The following is a 23,968-nucleotide window of genomic DNA, read 5'->3' as shown; positions in this document are numbered from 1 at the left end:
AAATGCTAAATTCTGTCTTCTTTTATTATCCATTTTTTCTTTTTCTATTTTAATTATGTTGAGAGGATTTTTACTAGAGCCATTCTGGGCAAGGTGCCCCTGAGTCTGAAGCTTCTGAAACTTCGTCTCCTTTGTCTCTACTACTCGCTCACCATACTTCTTAATTAAACCATCTAGCCACTACAAGAAGAGAGATATTCTACCTTGCTTCATAAGATATTTATGAGTTACCAGTTACCAGCACTGAAACATATCAAGATTTACGATAAACTCAAAAAGATTGATGAATTCAAAATAGTTTTTATGAAAATGAAATATGAAGATAATCAAGCTCAAAAGCCCAATAAAACATTATACATTAAGAACACGGCAACATGGATTTCTAGAAACATCAGAGATGTGATCACGTGGAGGAGTACGCATCCCCATCTCGTTCTTTCATGTGTCATTTTTACCCGCCATTAACATATATGCACGAACAACAACTTTGTCAATGTATCGGTTCATGGAACTCTACGAAAGGAAATTATTCCATTCTAACTGAATTTTCTAATTGCAAATATCTAATTATAAGGAACTCATTTGGTGTTATTGTTTGATCTGTATACAATATTTATAATTTGAAAGAATTAGTTTTATTCTTTTAAAACACTTTCAAAGATGCAATATAACAAAGTTGCTAGAGCAATGACATTTGTCCCTGAAAATAAAGCAAGCAAAGGAATGGTTACAAATAATTTTAAAAAGTAACACACAAGCTATGTCATTTTTTCATTTCTAGCGTTTTATTTTGTTATCCAGTCCATGTTTTTTTATTACTCCTTCCTTACTCGAACGCAAGTTTTCTTAATGGAAATTTCCTGATTGTACGGGGATACACATGACAGAATTAGGTGATCAGAGGCCTGCTGTTGTTACAAGAGAAAAGCAGAGAAGGTAGTTATTGGTACAGATTCAGAATAGTAGCTTTTACCATTAGCACGTTTAATCCACACGCTATCGCCCTTGACCAGTTGGAGGACAGCCATATTTGTTCCCGTCATAAACGATGCAGTGTTGTGCGACATTGTCCTGACTTTTGAACTCCCGTTAAGAACAATGTCTAGGTAAATATAATTATTACTATAGCCGTTAACATTGACATAAAAGACGTATGTACCGGCCGTGGGTGAGGTAAATACCCCGGTGCTGGGGTTGTATCCATTTCCATTATTATAGACAACATGAGGGAATACTAAGGTACTCCCAGACCAGGTGGAGTCGGAACTCGTCATACCAGCTGTAAAGCCAACGTGGGATGTCTTACCTATTAAAATAAAAAAGACATATCTAACAAGTATAAAATGTGCAATTTCAAATCATGCATTAGAACAAAGTCCTTGTTTGAAATGAATAGAAAAATATATATATGAAAAAAAATCAAATAATGCCTACTTTTTCATCCAATGAGCAACCGCTAAATATTAATCGTAAGAATTTTCTATGCGAAAAGTCAAATTAATTCAAGAGTTTAATTGTTTTAATAAAAATACTGTAGTTAGATCATGTAAACAGTCAATATAACATGCCATTTTGATGAATTTAAAGTCTCCAGACAATGAAAATCAAGTAGTTGAATTTCAAGAAAGGCTAAATCGAGGAAAATGAAATACTAAATGTGCATATCAATTAAAGTCAAGTAGTTAAATTTCAATAGTCGCTAAATCAAGAGACAAGGAGTTGGATTTCAAGAGTTGCTAAATCAAGAGAATTAAAATATCAAATGTGCACATAAATTTTGAAAGTCAAGGATTTGAATTTAAATAGTGACTAAATCAAGAGAATTGATATACAATGTATGTAATATTCATATAGATGAAAGTAAAAGAGATGAATTTCAAGAATCCCTTAATCAGAATTGAAACACATTGATGTGCATAGAGTTTTCAAATTATTGGTATGAAAACGTCTCAATTTAAGAAAGCAGTGAAAATATATTTAATGTGCATATTAATGAAAAAAATTAAATTTGTATATAATAATTTCCTACTTGTAATACTTTTATTTTGAGATATGTGTGTAAAAAGCTGTTTTTTTTAGTGTGGGGGGGGGTGTATTTAGAAGCCTATTTATTTCTGTAATGTTTATTTTACAACAGTTGTGCCATTATCTCCCCTTTTGAAATTTCTTGTCACTTTCATATACAAAAATTCTTTAAAAAGATATCGAGTCTTCAAAAACTGTTCGCGGTAGTCTTAATGATGATACAAATATTCAGCTCTGTAAACATTTCATTGATTTTACTCTTTAATGTTTTTTTTTCTTTTTTTTTCTTTTTTTTTTTCTTTCTTTCTTTTTTTTTTTGCTAAACAAATTACTTTGAATTCAAGATAAATTGTCATCTGACTAGAATTTAAACATTTACTAGTTTCATTTGTTTCTTTTATCAAAAAGATTGATATGTAATTAATTACTATAGAAGTAGATTTCTTAAAAAGCATACGTGTTAAAGAGGCATGATTTAAAAGGTGCAAATGAATAGATAAAACTTGATTTTTCAAAAAACAAAAAAAAAAAACCAAACAAACAAAAAAAAAAAACAACAAAAAACAAAAACAAAAACAAACAAACAAAAAAGAAGATATTGTAAAGTGATAGTTTTTATCATTATACACAGCATCACAAATCACATCTTATGAGTTTGCATCTCACATGACCCAAAGTTGGATTAGAGACCACAATTCATCTAGACATGATACATTCAGTACCATCAACTCGTAGCAGTACTTTAAGTACTTTGATTTAATCTATTTTCAGGAGAGGGCTACCATTCTATGACATATCTGTAATGTGCTAAAATATTTTTTTAAATACCGGCGATTACAGGCAAAATAAATTGTTTTTGCATTCAAATTACTTCTAATTAGATGGAATTTTTATTCAGTGTCAACAACAAAGCCCGGGCCTTTATACGCGAAAACCATGTAAAATATATCTGCGTGTTTACCAGTCGTTTTCCTCAGCAGCCATGACAGTTCTCGCGTGATGTACTGAGACTTGGGCTTAAAATTTAGAATAACTTGGTAAAAGTAAATGTCGCTGTTGATTAATGATTGTGTTCACTGTTGTATGCTATTACTAAACATCGATAATCTAAAGCATTCCGTGTGATATTTTTATTATAAACAGTGATATTTATGCCTTAAATAAGGAAATTCCTAAATAGATGCGCTTCCTAGATCCCGAATTCTCATTGGCTGTCCCAAAATAAATTCGATCAAGGTCAGTAAACATGCCGGATAAATTCAAGTTAAGATGATGACATACGCGAAAAATAGCCGCTATATGGATGGTTCTGTATATTTTTGGATCAATTAATGTCTTGCATAACTACATTTAATGAGTTCAGTTAAGTAATTATAATAAAATAGTCACCTAATTACTGATAATTTAAGTCGAAATCTGTGCGGTAGTGAATCACTCCCGCACTTGCACCATTGCGGAGATCCCATGGAGTTGTAGCCCCACTCCCCCACAAAAAAAATCGGAGAGGGCTACATTATTGCTGCTAGGTAATGAAGTATCACCGACTTTTGCACGACAATGCGCCTGCACACAAAGCACGCATTGTGACCGAGTATTTGGAGGAGGAAAAAAAGGTTACTGTCCAATAACATCCCCAGTTTTCTCCAGATTTAGCCCTGTGCGACTTCTTTCTGTTCCCAAAACTTAAATTCCACCTACCTGAAAAAAGATACAATCACGAAATGCCCTTGGGTCTGCAATTTATCAGTATGTGATGGGTGTCCCTTTTGAGTAGTATGATTGATTGATTGATTAATTGTATGTTGTTTTACGTCCCATTCGAGAATTTTTCACTCATATAGAGACGTCACCATATACCTGTGAAGGGCTTCAAATTTAGATCTTTACTCGGCACTTAGGGCCATTGAGCAGTGAGGGTTCTTTATTGTGCCAACGCCTACCGTGACATGGGGCCTCGGTTTCTAAGGTCTCATCCGAAGGACCCGCAACTTTCACTTCAAAGTGTCGAGCGTTTGGCGAAGGAACAGTTGCTACCTATATTTTTATCGACTTAGGTCAGTCGCGGCCGTGATTCGAACACATGACCTCCCGATCACGGAGCTAGCGTTGAGGAGTGTGAAAAATGTTTTCAGAAGTGGATTAATCATCTAAAAAAGTGTATCCAGGCCACGTTTGATTACTTTGAAGGGCAGGGACGAATAAAAGGATCAAAATGTGGGTGAAAACAGCCAAGTGTCATTATTTTTTTAACATCCCTCGTATATGCCAGGTGCATAAAGGATAAAAGTTGAATAATAAAATGGTGAAATAGCATTAACCTACAGTGGCAGATCTAGAGGTCAATGTAAGGGAGAGGGTTGATTCTCAAAGGAGAGGGTATGTGAGGGGGTACCCAATTCTATGGGGATTGGGGGACTCTCCCGCATTTTTTAAAACTCAATATGGTTATTTTCCAGCATTTAGACTGAATCGTTATTTTTTCTTTTTTGCCAGGAATTTAATTAGACATCATGTTTAACTACAAATCATTACACAAAATGGTAACTTTTTTCATGAAACACATTGAAACAAAATTTTCAAATTAGTCAACTGTATTTTTATATGATATATGCAACTCTTTTGCTTTAAAAGGTTAATTAAATTGTAATTTCTATAAATTTATACAAGAAATGTTTTTTAACTTTAGACTAAATCAATTTCGTACACGTCACAATTGGAGGGAAGGATTAACTGTCCGAAGAGTAAAGCCCATTCGATTGTTAAAATATTGTATTACCTTGAATAGAAGTATCAATTAAAAACAACGTTTATTTACATAGGTCAATAAAGTATAATTAATACAGAATATCACAGTACAGTTATGCCAAAACAAGACCTTGGGCCATCACTTACATAAATTAAAACGTTGAAATAACGACCAGTAATAGATCTTTGAAAAAATACAAAATCTGCAAATAGCGCATAAAACACGTACCCACGGAAATTCCAGAGGTGGGATCAGGTGCCTTGGAGGAGTAAGCACCCCGTGTTGACCGGTCATTCCTGCCGTGAGCCCTTTGTATAAACCAAGTAGACGGAATATTCTGTTGTCAAATTTAGTATTAAAATAAAGGCCTAACAGTCATTATCCATCATGAAACTCATGATATCCCTACCACCCTGTTGATTACCTGTGTAGTGTGTGCATTCAAGCGGAAAGGGATTTCCTGCTAGTTGTTGGCGTATATTCCATACCTTTGTGTAAAAAAAAATCCGGGTAGTCAATCACAATTTTGCAACGTGAGGTAAATTTTAGCCGTGGTTCCCCCTCCCCGAATCCGGCACTGACCAAGACAGACGTGATGGTAAAACAGTAAGAAATGTGTAACAAGCTAAAAAAAAAAAGGGAGGTTATCTATACATATACGACTTACCACAGCTGTTTAAAGACATGTTCAGTTTGAAAATTTCCAAGGATGCCACAGCAGACGACAGTTTTTGCTGTTCATTCTGGGAATGTTCTACTTCCGCTTTCAAACCATAAATTGTCTTGTTAAGCTCGTCTGGAAATAAAGTTGAAAAGTAAAATTGAAGAAAGCAATCGTTTCACACCCTGTTCTGAAAATTGAATGGTTTTATTAAAGGATTATATACTGTACCTGACATCATTCTCATAATGGTTGTGTGATACTTTTCCAAAGTAGACACGTTTGTTGACAACTGCTCACTGTTAATGGAAGATGCCGCAATGTCTTCGCTCAACATTTCAAGTGAAGCATTCAGTTTTCCAGAGTAAAGTGTCATCTTGTTGTCGATGAGATTTGGAATAGATTTATCCAACTCTAGAGTGTGTTTATTTAGATCTAACAAAGTCAATGACAAATAGCGAACTTCTGTTTTTATATCGTCCAGTATACCGGAAGTGTTTTTCTCATAGTCCCGCCTTTTTGTGTCCAATATCCTCTCATATTCAACGCAGCTATTTGCGACTTGAGTGAATTTTTCCTCAATTTTTTCGAGCTTTTTATCAAAGTCGGTAAATCCCTGTTGGAATTTTGTAGCCTGCTCCTTTATTTGTTGATTTTCAGACTCTATTGTCTGCACCTCTTGTTTGAGAACTAAGATTTCTTTCTCAGCCTCTTGAAGTCTTCTGTCGTTGGTAGCCATACTTTGTTTCATTTCCACCATATCCTTCATCAGGGTGTGGACGTTTTTCACCAGCGCCATTCTGATCAAGGTCTCCTGGTTCAGTAGCTGTCTGAAGAGATCTGTGTTTGGTTTGCCGCCTGATTCCTGTCCCAGCAGACTGGTGACATTCTGTATTTCGTCATCTGTTAGAGCAGACAACCCGTTCGTAACCGAGATACACAGGACACAGGGGACGATGTAATGCAACATACTTATATAAAGGCTATGATGTGTAGAAACACGTCAATTCTTTTATATACAAATTGTTATAAGGTGCCTGGAGTATTTGGAGGAGAAAATACTTTCTAAAATTGTATTTTGTACACTTCCCTTTTCTTTTATTAAGTTACGCCCTTCATTTACAAACTTTTCCTCGAGGAAATCTTTAAGTTCCTGAGTACACCGCACTGATGGTTGTTATGTTGTCCTTTGTTACAATGATTAGACAAAATTTATTACTAAAACAAATTATGTTATGAAGTATTTCGGACGAAATTGTAAGTTCTATTTGTTAAATAAAATCTTTGCACTTAGAGAAGTATGTCGGTACATCTGTGCCAGCAAAATCCTGGCAAAATGCATAAAAAATTTTTCTTTGTGGAATCTCGTTGTATCTCGGTATTGGAATACTTGGAAGCTTGGGACTATTATGAAGTGCAATTTTTTTTTTTTCAGCAGGTGAATCAAAATGAAAACTAAACAATGATAAGAACTTAAGGCTTTCAAAATATGAAATTCACTAAGGTATTTACTTTACACATTCTATGGTCTAAAAAAATTTAGAACGGGATTGGAAGTCAGAAAGATTACTCTTTATATGAATTCTTTTTTCTCCACGTGTGTTCCATATTTTTTTATCATCAGACAGACAGACAGTCCTTTTACAATGAGGACATGTGTTATGTATCCTTTTTTTAAAAATACCGCGATACAATGTAACCCGCGGGCGTGACCGGTCGGCAGGGGATGCTCACCTATCCATGGCACCTGATCCCATCTCTGATGTTTTTGGAGGTACGTGTTAAATGGACTTTGAACTTGAATACTGTATGTTATCTCCATATTTCATGACTATGACTATTAGTAATATTTCAGTACTGACATTGACTTAAACACTCTGCTCTGCTTGTCAAGGAAATAACCTTAAGAAGTCAAAAAACTTGCTTAAGAATACTTTTCAGATAAGTATATGTAATAAATGTATATTTTTATTCTTGCTTTTTCCTTTTCGTTTCAAATTTTTGTTAGCACTGTCAAAAAGGAGAACTATATGTTAACTTACATGTAGTACAAGAATTAGCCATGATCAGACTTGACTGGTTTCATATTCGGATTTTTTACTGACCATAGGCAATAATGACCAACTAATAACTAAACTCTATGATAAATGGAATGGCTCCAGATTTTCTACCGTAAACTTCCCTTATTTATGTAGCGTTGATATTCATACACCACCTGCGTATGGTGTTTATGTTTCCTAAATAATTCTTTACGCAAGAGCATGCTTCTGAATGCGCTCAATTTTAAAACCGAGGCAAAGCTACTGACAAATAATTTGATATTACAAGGATTTCAACAACCCCATATAAAGTCAGCTTTTCGCAAATTCTACGTTCGTTATCATGACCTTGTTTTTAAATGCAACCCTTTTGTCTGACATGTTTTATGCAATTTGTAAGGCCATTGCTTTTTTTTAAAAATAAATTTGGCTACGCAGTAATCCGTATACCTGATCAATACATGGGCGGGTGTGATTGTTCGACAGGGGATGTTTACTCCTCCTAGGCACCTGATCCCTCCTATGGTGTTTCAAGGGTTCCATGTTTTTCCCCCATGTTTACGACTTGTTTACTGATATATGAGAACGATCACTATTCGTTATATTATTTTTTTAGATTGTAGTAAGGGATTTAGAAAGTGTTTTAGAAATATTCCTAGTTTTACTTATTATAATTTACCACTCAACATGTAAACAATTTGATTCTGTTAAAATATTTTTTCATACTTTTCATTGGATGGAACTACAACAAGAATTTAAGTGCTTGCTTAAAATTGCTATAGCTTCATTTCGTCTCAGGGCAACTCATCTACATTTGATAAAAAAAAGTGAAACATGAATAGGTAGTGTTCACGTTAAAGCGCTTTGTGGACTTGATAGAGCTTTGATAGATTCCTCAAATATGTGATAAGATGTAACAGACAGACAGACAACAAAGAGGATATCCTGTGGCGATCTGCAATAAACAAATCTCTATATCTGTAAAATTGTATTGACTTTATTATAAAAATCATTCTTATTATGACCCTGCCAATTTTGAACAAAATCAAAATGACTTAAATCTTAACTATTATCATCGTTGTAGCAGGCACAAAATTGTTGGACGAAAGAATACACTTTTTTTCCATGAATTTAACAATTAAGAAAATGAAAAATTAAATCTCAATTATGACAACATTTTCTATGATATTTCCTTTAATATTTACGTATACTTTATGTAAAATCTTTACAATTTGCAATAATCTCACAAAGTTTGAAATTATTCTTCTGTAAAATAACAAACATACACCAAAGAAGGCGAAAATGATCGATTCTTCATTTTAAAACACGTTTTTCCATATGAGTGGGGCTTTACTGTTTTTAAGAAGAAGATTTTTAGAGATATTTTCCTATATATTTCTATGTAAAACTTTGATCCCCCATTGTGGCCCCATCCTACCCCCGGGGGTCATGATTTGAATAAACTTGAATCTACACTACCTGAGGATGCTTCCATAAAAATATGACCAATCATGGCTTTGCTGTTCTTAAGAAGAAGATTTTTAAAGATTTTTTCCTATATATTTCTATGTAAAACTTGGATCCCCCATTGTGGCCCCACCCTACCCCCGGGGGTCATGATTTGAACAAACTTGAATCTACACTACCTGAGGATGCTTCCATATAAATATGACCAATCTTGGCTTTACTGTTCTTAAGAAGAAGATTTTTAAAGATATTTTCCTATATATTTCTATGTAAAACTTAGATCCCCCATTGTGGCCCCACCCTACCCCCGGGGGTCATGATTTGAACAAATTTGAATCTACACTACCTGAGGATGTTTCCACGTAAGTTTCATCTTTCCTGGCCCAGTGGTTCTTGAGAAGAAGATTTTTAAATGATGCCATTATTTTTTCACTAATTCCTAATTATCTCCCCTTGAAAGAGGGCGTGGGCCTTCATTTGAACAAACTTGAATCCCCTTTACCCAAGGATGCTTTGTGGCAAGTTTGTTTGAATTTGGCCCAGTGGTTCTTGAGAAGAAGATGAAAATGTGAAAAGTTTACAACAACAACGACAACGCCAACGACAACAACGACGACAGACAACGGACAAATTTTGATCAGAAAAGCTCACTTGAGCCTTTGCCTCAGGTGAGCTAAAAAGAAAAGTTGATAGTGGAAAAGTTGATCCCGCCTCGAGTGTTTCCAGGGGTCCCTTTGTTTTGTTTACTGGATGTATGAAATTGATCACTGTTCGTTTTCTTCACCCTTGACACTTTAAATATCGGAAAAGCAAGGATATGGTCGCAGCTAACGCATTGTCTCAGGCTTATTTACCGAACTATAAACCGGGCCTTGATAGGGATGACATTAAAGCTTTTTACTGATTATCTGTCAGCAGGAAGAGGTAAGGAGACATCAGAGAGCGCACCCTTATTGAGTAATTAAAATTATACACAGGTTTCGGAATAATACTGTAAACGTATTACATTTGACTGTGTATTCTTTTTAGCACCCGCTAGCTTCCGCTAATTCAAGTAAAACACTAAATGTTTGCACATATACACATGAATAAAAATATTAAGAAATGCGCTAAATCAAATCTACGCTAACTTGTTCAGAAATCTATTTCCGCTAAGTATCGTACACGTTAAATATAAAATATTTAAGTAAATGTAAGCAGCTTGTCAATGATGTGATGTACTGGCCTGGAATGAATTCTCAAGTTAAGGTCAAGATCTAGTGAATGAAAGGTGCCCTCAAATTTGAGATACACATTCTTTTAATGATCCTTTACGAATATAGCTTGGTAAAATAAGGTGTATCCGGACATAATTTTGGGGTAAACTCATCGGAAAAAACATATTATAAACTGCCCATTTTCAATGAAAAATGAAGAAAGTCTGGTATAAATATCGGAGTTTTTACCATCTCAGACAAAAGAAATGTATCAATATTACCTACAGTCTCTAAGAAAACGGTTTTTCATATCTTCTTGATCTCTACTTTAAAATGATATTAAACGGAATAAGGGTATCTGGGTTACATTTGACATACTTTCAAATTAAATTCCATGAAAGTGCTTTATTTTCTACATAATTCTATTGAAGCCGTAAAGTACAGGAAAAATTAATTTTAAATCAATTATGACGTCATAATAATTCTAACACCAAGAAGAAAGTCTAAACTCATTTAAAAGATCTTGACCTTAAGCAGCTTGTTGAAGATAGTTTAAAGTGTGCCACAATTCAAAACATACAACCACCAGAATCTTTAAAACAAACACCAGTTTCAGACTTACCTTATGCGGTTCAAATGATGATCAAGTTCTGCTCAAAACAAGTTTTCTAATAACTAGGCACAGGTAGTATTCATGGAAATTCCAATAGATAGTTGGAAAACCTTATCTCCAAAACCAAATAGATATTGTCGGTCAGAAACTCAAGGATCTTTTTAATATCAACTCAGAGCTTCATGTAATGTATACATTATACAATCAGTGCATTAATTCAATCTCTATCGTTTGATACCATACATTATATTTCGTCTGCTCCAAATAAAACAAGTTTTAATATTAAAAAGGTCAAAATTGCATTCAAGAAAGCATAGGTACATACATAACATAATGAGTTAATTCAATTATTCATTCACAGACGTGCTGTTAGTGCAAGGAGGAAGGAAAGAAGGCAATGGGTACAGAATGGGAATAGTAGCCTTTCCCATCGTTATGTTTAACGATGTTTTCCAACGTTTCGGCATGAGCATCACTTAAGGGACATTATTTGTCTAAATGCGCATCCGGTGCATCAAAAGTGGTACCGTATATGATTTACATGGAAATGTTTTAGGATTCACTGTTGTTCCATAACGAATTGGTAGATTTATACTGCGTTGAATAGAAACAAACCAAGGTGTTGACAGGAATATAACAGGTTGAAGAGAGTATTCGAAATCGGGTATTATCCGTAAAATTGTGTATAGTCCCTAATATCGTTTATCGTTAAATCTGCGAAATCGGGTATCCCCTTGCAACTTTCTGTAAAAACAAAAAATAGAAAAATGAAGCAATGGCGCATAATGCCAGTTAGCATTATATGTATCTCAGTGTCTTGGGGGTTTATTTTTATTGAACTCCATTTAAAGCTTTGTCCGAATAATTCATCGCAGATTGGGTAGCAAGAGAGACATGATCGACAGCGTCATTATTTTTCATTTTTTAAAATTATATGCACTTGGTAGTGGTGGTGGTGGGGGGGGGGGGATAACGAAAACCAATTTGCAGGTCTAGTCATGTTTTAATTTTCCATCCCAAATACTGTAAACACCTGAGGAATGTTTCAAATAATGATTTCAAATGATTTCGTTGAGACATAGTGAATAATTAGGGAATTTAGATGATTTCAAAGATATTATTATAATATTTAAAAAAAATAAAATAGTATGTACGGATCTTGATAGCAGCTTTATTTATCATTGGACTGGAAATATCTTTATGTAAAGACTATCTAGGTTTACATGATACAATGTAAAAACTGTGTACAAAATGTTATTCTGCAAATAAAATATAAATGACAACCAACTCAACTAAAGATTATGTTATTTAAAAATTAAGAAGATGCGCATATTTGGCGTGCGATCTGCAGGAATCATATGTAGGAAACATTTATAGTTTTAATATCCAGGATTTACGGCTGACCACAGCTGAACACACTTTACAAAGTTACGTGCATAGGAAAATGTTTATTTAATTTAAAATACCTTGCCAAACTGTAATATTTAAGTCGGCATATTTTAATAGTTACGACAATATAGTAGCACTTCACATAAATAATTAAGACTAAGATAAAAGGGTGTAGTTAAATGCAAATACGATATTAAAGTTTCAGAAGATGGAAGAATTGCTTTCTCTCTCTCGTTGCAACTGTACCAAATTTTATCTTTTTTAGAATTTTAAGGTATGTCACTCGTGAAATTAGCTATATCAAGGATTTTTGAGAAGTATATTTTAAATAAGTACTCATAGAACATAACTCAAAATTGCAAAGAAAATGGGGGGGGGGGGGTCAGTGTGCATCTTACTGAGCTACGGTACAATTAAAGTTGACCTTTTTTGCACTTATATTGTAACTCCTTGGTAAATCACTTTAATTTTTATCATTTTTATCAGATATAAGTATGGCAATATATATAATCTTATTTTACATAAGATAGTTTGAATAATATTTATTATTGAACATATCATGCAAATTAATGCGCATAAATCATTGTGGGACCTTTTTGCACTAAAAAAGTATCATATTTGGGGTATAAAAAAATCTAAATAGGAAATAAAATATTTTCTTGTATCAAACTTTTTATGACTTAAGTGCTGATCGGTTGGAAGTATAGTGTTGTTTAAAATAATGAAAGAAAAAGTTGGGGTCAGTGATGTAACTTTTGAGATATTAGTCAAAATGTGCAATTTTCAAAAAACAATGTAAAATTTATCTTGACTTCCTTAATATGTCTTTCTTGGCAAAGTCTGTCGAGTGAATGTGTAAAATTTGTTCTAAGAATATAAAATGAGGCCTATATTTATTATTCCTAGCATATCATAACGGAAAATATTCTTCAAGTAAAAATATGTGGGGCTAAAGTTCCAAGATATCAAATTTAACAAATGTGTAGATTTGAAGAATTTTCTTTTAAATATCCTTCCACCACAAGAAATAGTCCCTCTTAAATGTTGCTTCTTTATAAACTTGTGAGCAGTTTTTCTCATTGAATGTCGAATAATTTGTTTAATTTAGATATGTATAAAAATTTAATTGAAATAAATAGTTTTGAAGTTAAAGATTCTGACTGAACATTTCTAAAAAGTTGACGAGTGACATACCTTAATAAAGCAGTAAATAAAATAAGACTGATAAACGACATGATTGTTTGTATAAGAAAATAATAAATGGTCAATGCGAGGATTCCTCAGTGCTCTGGACTGGCGACGATCGAATACTACTGAGCTATCATCGCTACACAAACAAATTGGATTTAAATGAAGCACAGCATTTACACAATGGGATTTGGGGGGGGGGGGCATTTTTTTGGTCTCTGGGTTATCGCTTTATTCCTCTTTTTTTAATGTTTGATCGTTTCTTTGAATTACAATTCACACAAATAACTTTTTAAAATCGTGGACAGATGACCCAGAGATAGCAAATTTTTAGAAAAACGTTTTTAGAAATGTAACATTTTGTACTAAATGACTCAGTCATATTTTTAGGAAATTAAACTACAATATCGGAAAAATATTCCCCTTTCCTGTTTCAAACTAACTAAATACATTAAAACATACCTCATTTTGTGTGAAACGTGTTTCCGTATAAATGAAATTACTTACAAAATCGTTCATGTTTGTTGCATTAATATGGAATTATTATAAATTCCAGAATTTGAATATTTTGGAGTTCTTTAGTGAAGGTATTATCTTGAAGATGTGGCAAATATTTTATCATTATACAAAATAAAGGCGCAGAACGTGAAACGTACGGTAGCTTCCGGGAGTTTTTTGCCATGTGCGCATTGATTTAAACTTCGAAACTCTTTCTCGACTACTGATATCTTCGCATTTCATTCATCTCTAGGTGAAATTTGATTTAGCAAAATGAGCAATCACATTGTCTAAACTTCATAAATTTATTACACTGCCTACACCCGACTTCGCGGGTACAAAGCCGATACCCGATATTGTGCATTTTATGCAATTTCACAGATAATACCTGATTTCGGGTATTCTCTACAACCTGTATAAGGGAGGATATGTAGCAATGATATATATATATATATATATATATATATATATATATATATATATATATATATATATATATATATATATATATATATATATATATACACTCAGGTGCCAAAAGTATGTCATTTTTTTCTTTTCACTATATATTTCATTGGAAACCAACATTTTTAAAGAATTGTTACAAATAACCCTTTGATCGATTTTAAAAAGGTATAGATTAATGAATTCAAAATTTCTCTAGCTTTTTGTGTTAATATTAAAATATTTTTCCAACCTTCTGTTCCTGAGATTTGATTTTAACAATCCAAAGTACAATTTTTCGGCCCATATATTGCAAGAGATATATAGTAGAGCTCTATAAAATATTTTTATGTTGCGATTGAAATACCCACATTTTACAAATGAGTTGACAAAACATTATTTCAATGAATGTCAAAAAGTGCAAGTTGATTCTGCTTTAACCTATATAAATTTCTTCAAAATCTGACAAAAAATGACATTAGAAAACCTTTTCAAAGGAAGTCTTGTTTTCAGTGAAATATATATATAATATAACATCTAGTATATATATATATGAACACACACACACACACACACACACACACACACACACACACATATATATATATATATATATATATATATATATATATATACTAGATGTATGCAGAAGAGAATGCGAGTAATAACATAATAAAATAACATTTAGACGGAGGACAGGGTAAAACGACAAGAAATATATTTGAGCATAATGTTCCAATTTCATTTTACAAACAATGATTTTAAAGAGCAAGAGCCACTTAGGGCCTTTTTTGGCCCTGTGAATTTCTGAAAGTTCAAAACTGTATAGTTTTAGTCTACAAGGCAATAAATAATACTTGAGCACTGGGTGAATGAAAATCTACTGAAAATGACGTAATTTTCTTTCTAGTCAATGCATTATGACGTCATGAATAGCGTCATTATGCACATATCCTGAATATTTCTTCAAAAATAGCCAAATTATGATGCCATTTTTCAATATTTCATATACAGTACAACCTCCGATCCAAAATGTGTAAATATATTGTAAAAGAACTATTAATAAAGATTATAAAACATACTTTAATTTTTGGATCGAGGGGTGTGCTCATATTTTAATTCTTTGCTGAAGGTTCTCAAAAACACCTGTTTTCTGCGAAAATCAATAACATTGCAATTTCACACAACCTGTTTTACAATTGTTGCTGGTCATTCTGGGATTGTTGAACGTCCGCTTTCAAAACATGAATTGTCTTGTTAAAGTCGTCTCGAAAAAAGTAAAATTCGAAGATAGCAATCGTTTCACATTTTGTTCTGATAACTGGATGTTTATACCTGACATAATTCCTATAATGCTGGTGTGATATTCTTCCAAAGCAGACATGTTTGTTGACAACTGCTTAATGTAAAAAAAAAAGTGTTAAATCTTCGCTTAAGTTTTCAAGTGAAACATTCAGTTTTCCTGACAAAAGTGTTATTTTGTTGTCGATGGGGTTTGGGATAGATTTATCCAATTCTAAAGTGTGTTTATTTAGATCTAACAGAGTCACATACAAACAACGAACTTCTGTTTTTATATCGTCCAGTATACCGGAAGTATTTTTCTCATAGTCCCACCTTTTTGTGTCCAACTCTCTCATATTCAACGCAGCTATTTGAACCTTGAGCGAATTTTTTCTCAATTTCTTCAAACTTTTTATAAAAGTCCGAGAATCCCTGTTGAAATTTTGTTGCCTGCTCCTTTATGTGTTGGTTTTCAGTCTTAAGGACATACGCAACGTACATTACCTACTGATAATTCTTCAAGATATTCTTAATTTAAGATTATAATGCCATCAGACGTTCAGTAGACAAAAATTCAGTATGCATTACCAGGATTTTTGAAAAGATATCAATTGATGAAAATTCTTGTATAATTTAAAGAAAAATATACAAACATTACTAAATATATATTCAAGATTTTTTGTTTATCAAAACTTGTTTTAGAAGAAGTATACTACAGCATATATAGACATTAAAATGTAACACACAGTTCCTTAAGTATTGGAACTCTTCAACTCAAGAGAAAAAGACTATAAACTTCAAACTAGGTTGCTTATGTCCTTAAGTGTCTGCACCCCTTGTTTAAGAACTATGATTTCTTTCTCCGTGTTACTGAGTCTTCCGTCGTTGACAGCCATCGTTTGTTTCATTTCTACCATGTCCTTCATTAGGGGTGGACATTTTTCACCAGCGCCATTCTTATCAAGGTCTCCTGGTTCAGCAGCTGTCTGAAGAATCTGTGTTTGGTTTGCCGCCAGATTCCTGTCCCAGCAGACTAGAAGATATCTGTGTTTGGTTTGCCGCCTGATTCCTGTCCCAGCAGTCTAGAAGACATCTGTGTTTGGTTTGCCGCCAAATTCATGTCCCAGCAGACTAGTGACGTTCTGTATGTCGTCATTAGTAAGAGCGGACAACCCGCGGGTGACTGTGATACACACTAAGCAAAGGACAATCTTGGGCAACATTTTTACAAAGACGCTATTGTCCTTAATATACAAATCAATTCGCTTTTATATTCAAATCGTTAAATAAGGACTGAAGTAGTTCTTGAACAATTATTACAATATAGATTTTTGTACACTTTTGTGCAAATATCTTTCAATTCGTGCTTATGACCTTCATTTACCAATTTAAACTACAAAGAAAGTCCCTTAAGTACGTTTATCTGATGGGGTTTTTTTTGTCTCTGATCACAAAGATTTTATATATAACAATTCACTCATACAAATTATATTTGAATCATGTCGGTTAAAATCATATGCTTTATCCTCTAATTTAAATCTGTTGATCTTAAGGAAATGTTACAGTACATCCAACAAAATGAGATCTTATTTTTTTCTTTAGTTTTGAATAAAGGGTTTTCAAAGCTATAGCTCTATATAGCTAAAGATATAGCCTCTATACTACGGTATCCGGTATCAGACTCTGAGTATGGGGAGTTTAAATATATAAATATGTTAAAAAGACGTTAATGGTAACCTAAAAACAAAGCTTTATGATAAACGTGATGACTTCAACTTTTCAATCGTCAACTTCCCTTACTTATGTAGCAGTGTACCCTTGTATAGGGTTTATGCCTCTCAGTTGATTCGATACGCAAGAGCATGCTCTACGTACGAATAATTTCTAAATCGAGACAAGCTATTGACAAACAATTTGATGAAACAAGAATATCAACAGTTTCGTTTAAAGTCATCATTTCGCAAGTTCTATGGTCAGTACAATGACCTTGTCATCAAATATAATCTATCATGAAGCCAAATGCTGACTGGCGTTTTTCATACTTATTGTTAGGCCATTATTTACACACTGAATTTTCTGCGGATTTTTCTGTTTTTCTCCCGATCATGACAAGGAGCACAAGGCGGTCTGTGACATGTGACCGGTCTACAGGGGATATTTACTCCTCGATGGCACCTGATCCCACATCTGATGTCTTAGAGGTCCGTGTTTGCTCTGTTCCTAATTTGTATTGTTCAAAAGGACTTTGAGCTTAAATACTGTTCGTTATCTCGATAGTTCACATAATCAGGGAAGCTTTAAAAAAGGTGTATAAAATCCAATTATATTTACATTGCAGGGTCAAGAAATGCTCTACTCAGCCCCTATCCTTTCTACTTAAAAAATATTAACTGCTGTTAAGGAGTAACTTTGACAACGAAATGCTCCTATCAGTACATAGGGCTCAATCGGGTGTGACCGTTCAACAGGGGATGCTTACTCTTCCTTGGCACCTGATCCCACCTCTGGAATTTCCAGGGATCCGTTTTATACCCTCTTCACAGAACTGTATTGTTCATATATTTTTTGAGATCGATCACTGTTACCTTAACCATTTTCATAGATCTACATGTTTATCAGTGGCTTTCTCTTTTTGAACTTTCCTTTTTATTCATGGTTTGATTTATGTTTCATCAATTTTTTTCAATGCCAGGGTAATACCATTTATTCATAAATCCAAAGTATCAAAAGAAATGAGTACAATTTAAAAAAAAAAAAAAAAAAAAAGACAATCACTTTATGTAGTTTTTCTTTATACAAGCATTGCCAATAATTATACCTCTAGCGTTTGCTATTTTGGCTTTTTTTCCCTAAAAGATCAAAATTTAGACAATTAAGTAAACGCATTACAAATTAATTTTATTAAGTTTTCCGTTCACAAGCTGCTGTTATTATAAGAGAAAACCAGAGAAGGTTGTTATGGGTACAGAATGGGAATAGTAGCTTTTCCCATCGTGAAGTTTAACCCATACACTATCGCCCTTCACCAGCTGGAGAACAGCCATATTTGTTCCTGTCATATACTGTGCAGTGTTGTGCGACATTGTCCTGACCTTTGAACTCCCGTTAAGAACAATGTCTAAATAAATATAATTAGCACCATAAACGTTAACATTTACAAAGAAGACGTAAGTACCATCCGTGGGTGAAGTAAATATCCCAGTGCTGGGGTTGTATCCATTTCCGTTATTGAAGACAACATGAGGAAATACTAAGGTACTTCCAGCCCAGGTGGTGTGCCGACTCGTCATACCAACAGTAAACCCCACGTGATCAGTCTTACCTGTATTAAGTAACATAAAACAGAGCTTCAAATTATATCCCTGTCATTAATATGTAATGTTATACACAAAGTAAATAAAGAAATATATATATAAAAAACATCGAGTTAAGAAGACTAACTAAACAAAAGAAAAACTTATGAATGACGTATGAATAAAGTGACGTGTGTATCTGTACACCCTTGATCTACACGTTCGTGATAATTGTTTTAATAGAGAGGTTTCGCAGACCAACGTGTACATGTACGTGTATAGTACAAGTTAGAAATACAAGTCCGCGTTTAAATCCTTTTTCTCGTTAGGTAACATAACTTGTACGTGTACTTGTAAATGCTTTAAATACAAAAGTATTTATAATAATGTTCATCACTAATTTAATTGATTATATGCAAACATTATAAAAATAAATTTAAAAAAGAATACTTATATCCTTTATTCGTAAAATAAAGTTTTGAAATTCAAGATTAGTGTATTTAACACTTAAAAAATAATTTTTTACTAGGGATGTCAACGAATAGTCGACTATTCGACTGTCAGTCGAATGGACCGACGATCGAATAATGAAACGACATTCGAATATTATCATAATTAAATAAATGCAATAAAAGAGTGATAACGTGATGGAATTCTCATCACAAAATTGAGAAACCGTCTTTCCTCAGAGACAGTCGATAAGATAATTTCCCTCAACAAAAAAAAAAAAAAAAAAAAAAAAAAAAAAACCGGTTGATTTTCCATGTACGTATAGAAAGTACAACGTACATGGAAAATCAACCGTTTTTTGTTGAGGGGAATTATCTTATCGACTGTTACATTACTGTAGTAATTATAAGTGCTTCACTACTGCCGCGTACTGCGGGATTATTTATCAGTAACTGCCTGTGTTGTTTTTGTTATTAATTACCCACCAATTTACTAGGCTTTGTTTGTAAAATTATAAATTGGACTTGATCTTATACCATGTACCAATTATTTTTTGTTATTTTAAGATTGCTCAAGCGCAAGGAAGAACCATAACTGTGACATGTTTAGACACTTCGATAATTATCAAAACAATTCGCTTACATTTTAAACTGTATAAGGACATTTTGATAGCCAGAGCAAACAATAATCGAATAAGCAGTATATAACTGTTTAACAATTCCACAGGCACTTGACATGTGGATAGTGTGAGATTACCCCCCCACCCCACCCCACCCCTCCCCCAATTTATTTCATAATAATCTTTAAAAAAAAATATCTCCTGGCATTTTTTTTCTTTGCTTACTTAAATAAAAACTGACTGCATGTACAAACCGATTTATGAATTATAAATCATACACTTTGGAAAATTAGGTTTTGAAATTCAAATAATCATGCTATCCACGCGTTAATAAATTTTGATGTTACTTTTTAAATAGATTTAAGTAAAAAGGTTTCTGAATTATAAATAAATCATGTACCAGTGAAGTTTCAAATACATTTTTATTTTCAGGAAATGTTCCGAATATATTCGACTATCGTTCGAATAATGCAATCGAATAATCGACTAAGGAAAATAAATATTTTGACATCCCTATTTTTTACCATAAAAACACGAAGTTCCTTGTATCAGTAGTTGTACTAAATCTTCGGGTTTTAGAAAAGCACAAACTTTGATTGAAATAAACAGCAAATAAGAATATATACGCTACAAGTTTGCTCTAACGGGTAATCGGCGATCTACACGTACGTAGATACGTGTAGAATTTCATCATTAGCAAAATTGGTGACGTAATGCACATATTTCCCCACCTACACGTACATGTTGGTGTCCGTAACCTCTCTAATATTGGAAATAAAAAAAAAAAACTGAAAAAAAAAATTCATACACTCATCATAGAAATCTCCATCTTTGCGAATTTGTACCCCACATTTTTAGGATCCATCTCCCCCTCTCAGCAGAGGAAAAATTATGAAATATGAATGAAAGGGGATCTGAACCCCCTTTTAGCACATTGCATTTCTAAAAACTTTTTTAAAAAAGCAAATGTATATTACAGGTACCTCCAAAAAGCAAAAGTACTCATTGATATAGTTTATATAAGAGAAAGATATTTTATTGAAATTATTTGCCTTAGTTAAGGACAGAATAACAAGGTGAAAGACCTAAAAAATATCAAAGGTGAGAAAAGAAATGATCCAGATCAAGGCTTGTCCTTTTACCTTTTAGCTACTTAATAAATAGGGGTCTTTCTTAACTTAGAAAGAGTCATCATCCTCGAGTTTCAGTTTAAACTTCAAAGAGAACTTGTTATCATATGGTAACTATTCTATAAGATATATATATTTCTGTCTTTGACCTTTGACATTATTGCCAGAAAATCAATAGAGGCCTTTTAAGGCATAAAAAGTTACAGATTGATATTCTATGCAAAATTTCAATAAGTAAAGCTATCACCTGGAAACCATTAACATTAAATGCAATACATGAATTTGTGACCCTGACTTTTGGGCCTTTTGACCTTCTCAAAGTCATCAAGGTTCATTTTTTTAGTCATGCGAATGATAAACAATTTTATTGCAAATACTAAAGGAATCTTAGAGATATCATCCGGAAGCTAAAGGTGTTACATACAGAGAGAATGACAGACATAATTTAATCCAGTTTTATCATTAGCGGGGTACACTAAGGTTAGGCTTCGTTGTGTTCGTTGTTATTCCACCTACAATACGTAGACTTATACGGCGCTGAAAAGAAACAAATAAAGAAGTGGACGGGAAAATAAAGAAAAGATATGTAGCAATATTAATAAATTATAAGCCAGATGTCTACGTGAGAGAGGTTGAGTAGTAAAGTGATAAATAAGCAATACCCTGTACAGATGAAATGTAAAACGGTAAGAAGTGTATATGGGTATAAACGGGCATAAACGGTGCATTTTTATTTTTCACAGAAATTACCTATACATGGACTTACCACAGCTGTTCAAGGACATGTTCAGTTTGAAAATTTCCAAGGTCGCCACAGCAGACGACAATTGTTGCTGGTTATTCTGGGATTGTTCAACGTCCTCTTTCAAACCATGAATTGTCTTATTAAGGTCGTCTGGAAATAAAAAAGGTAAAACGTAAAATGGAAGAAAGCAATCGTTTGACTCCTTGTACTGAAAATTGAATGAGTTCATACCTGAGATCATTCTCATAAGACTGTTGTGACTTTTTTTCAAGGTAGACATATTTTTTGACAACTGCTCATTGTGAAAAGAAGATGCTGCTATATCTTCGCTTAAATTTTCAAGTGAAATGTTCAGCTTTCCAGAGAAAAGAGTTATTTTATCGTCGATGAAATTTGGAATAGATTTATCCAACTCTAGAGTGTGTTTATTTAGATCTAACAGAGTCACTGACAAATAACGAACTTCTGTTTTTATATCGTCCAGTATACCGGAAGTGTTATTCTCATATTCCCGTCTTTTTGAGTCCAATTCCCTCTCATATTCAACGCGACTATTTGCGACTTGAGTGAATTTTTCCCCAGTTTCTTCAAACTTTTTATCAAAGTCGGTAAATCCCTGTTGAAATTTAGTAGCCTGCTCCTTTATATGTTGGTTTTCAGTCTTCAGTGTCTGTACCTCTTGTTTGAGAACTAAGATTTCTTTCTCAGCGTTCCGGAGTCTTCCGTCGTTAACAACCATCGTTTGTTTAATTTCTACCATGTCCTTCATCAGGGCGTGGACGTTTTTCACCAGCGCCATTCTGATCAAGGTTTCCTGGTTTAGCAGCTGTCTGAAGACATCTGTGTTTGGTTTTCCGCCCGCTTCCTCTCCCAGCAGACTGGTGACGTTCTGAATTCCGTCATCAGTAAGAGCAGACAACCCGGCCGTAACTGTAATACACAACAAAGAAAGGGCAACGTAAGACAACATGCCTACACTCACAGTATCATGCGTAAAAGACAAGTTAAAGCCTTTATATACGAATCATTAGAGTATCTAAAGAAAAAATACTTATGTTCTTCAGCTGTAAACTTAAACCTGAAAGAAATCTTGAAGTACTTTCGAGTGAGGTGATTATTTCCTTTTATTTAATCAGTGTTGGTCCCTACTTGATTTCAAAAATTAATAATAAAATAATTGTATTACTCAAACAAAAAATATGGGTCAAAATTATAAGTTTTGTTGTTTAATTAAATCTTTGAACTTAAAGAAATTATGTTTCCTCTGTCTAAATTCTGAACATAAATTTACGTAATAATAATGTCTTGACTCTTAATTATGAAGATACAGTCTCCACCTAAAGTATCCGGTACTCTTAATTATGAAGATACAGTCTCCACCTAAAGTATCCGGTATCTAACTGATTATTAAGGTAAGCATAACTTTATAAGTAAAGAGATTTCATTTGTTTACTAGGTGTAGGTATCCTTGGTTGACAAAATTCTGGATGAAAAACGATATAGCAGTAACATGTAACTGTTTCATATTTTGATATGATAATTTACAAGAGAAAGACATTGATGGCACTTTATTAAAAAGTGATGTTTTCAAATATTCTGTCGTCAACTTTCCTTATCATTGTAGCAATATACCATTTTGACATGCATATGGGTTTATGTCGTCAGTTGATTCGATAAGCAAGGGGACGTTCTACGTACGAACAATTTCTAAATCGGGGCATGATACTGACAACTAAATTGATGATGCAAGGGTATCAACAACCTCGTTTCGGACACCGTTTCGCAAATTCTATAGTTGATACAATGACTTATCTGTCGTTAGTTCGAATGTTGACTGACAATTTTCATGCAATTATTAGGCTATTTTTTCATACTGAATTGTCTACGGATTTCTCCAATTATCCGATCATGACAAGGAGCTCACGGCGGGTACGAACGGTCGACAGGGAATGCTTAGTCCTCCAGGGCACCTGATACCTCTGATGTTTTCAGGGGTCCGTATTTACTCTGCTTACAATCTGTATTGTTTAATTGGACTTTTAAGAGTCCATACTGTTCCTTGCCTTCATATTTCAGTGTAAACCATAAACCACACTGGGCACGCGTATTTAAAGATTTGTCTTAGGCTTTTGTACACTCTAATCAATTTGGTCACACTTAACTCCAAGTACTCAGTATTTG

At 33.5% G+C, this 23,968-nt stretch overlaps 2 protein-coding genes across 2 annotated transcripts; both read right to left on the bottom strand.

The window, feature by feature from the left end:
* Nucleotides 1-728: 728 nt before the first annotated feature.
* LOC133191048 (uncharacterized) lies at nucleotides 729-6,402 on the bottom strand. Its single transcript, XM_061326721.1, has 3 exons — nucleotides 5,664-6,402; nucleotides 5,439-5,567; nucleotides 729-1,306 (listed from the first exon to the last, which is right to left on the bottom strand). The coding sequence occupies exons 1-3, from the start codon at nucleotides 6,400-6,402 to the stop codon at nucleotides 915-917; spliced, it is 1,260 nt and encodes a 419-aa protein (XP_061182705.1). The 3' UTR covers nucleotides 729-914.
* Nucleotides 6,403-18,427: 12,025 nt separating this feature from the next.
* Nucleotides 18,428-22,757, bottom strand: LOC133191049 (uncharacterized). Its single transcript, XM_061326723.1, has 3 exons — nucleotides 22,019-22,757; nucleotides 21,809-21,937; nucleotides 18,428-18,872 (listed from the first exon to the last, which is right to left on the bottom strand). Exons 1-3 carry the CDS (start codon nucleotides 22,755-22,757, stop codon nucleotides 18,481-18,483), a joined length of 1,260 nt encoding a protein of 419 aa, XP_061182707.1. The 3' UTR covers nucleotides 18,428-18,480.
* Between the last annotated feature and the right edge of the window lie 1,211 nt (nucleotides 22,758-23,968).

The sequence above is a fragment of the Saccostrea echinata genome, unplaced genomic scaffold (genome assembly GCF_033153115.1).
Source record: "Saccostrea echinata isolate AGI-Se365-2 ecotype Australia unplaced genomic scaffold, CSIRO_AGI_Sech_v1 ptg000023l, whole genome shotgun sequence".
In the NCBI taxonomy this organism is placed as follows: domain Eukaryota; kingdom Metazoa; phylum Mollusca; class Bivalvia; order Ostreida; family Ostreidae; genus Saccostrea; species Saccostrea echinata.
This window is presented reverse-complemented; position numbering and strand designations above follow the sequence as displayed.

What these genes read in the sequence shown, in the direction of transcription:
- LOC133191048 (XM_061326721.1), bottom strand. Translation starts at nt 6,402, where the DNA reads ATGTTGCATTACATCGTCCCCTGTGTCCTGTGTATCTCGGTTACGAAC. An exon ending in CATTATGAGAATGATGTCAG is followed by an intron (nt 5,568 to 5,663) that starts GTACAGTATATA and finishes CTTTATTTCCAG; the next exon opens with ACGAGCTTAACAAGACAATT. An exon ending in CATGTCTTTAAACAGCTGTG is followed by an intron (nt 1,307 to 5,438) that starts GTAAGTCGTATA and finishes TTATTTTAATAG; the next exon opens with GTAAGACATCCCACGTTGGC.
- LOC133191049 (XM_061326723.1), bottom strand. Translation starts at nt 22,757, where the DNA reads ATGTTGTCTTACGTTGCCCTTTCTTTGTTGTGTATTACAGTTACGGCC. An exon ending in TCTTATGAGAATGATCTCAG is followed by an intron (nt 21,938 to 22,018) that starts GTATGAACTCAT and finishes TTTTATTTCCAG; the next exon opens with ACGACCTTAATAAGACAATT. An exon ending in CATGTCCTTGAACAGCTGTG is followed by an intron (nt 18,873 to 21,808) that starts GTAAGTCCATGT and finishes TACTTAATACAG; the next exon opens with GTAAGACTGATCACGTGGGG.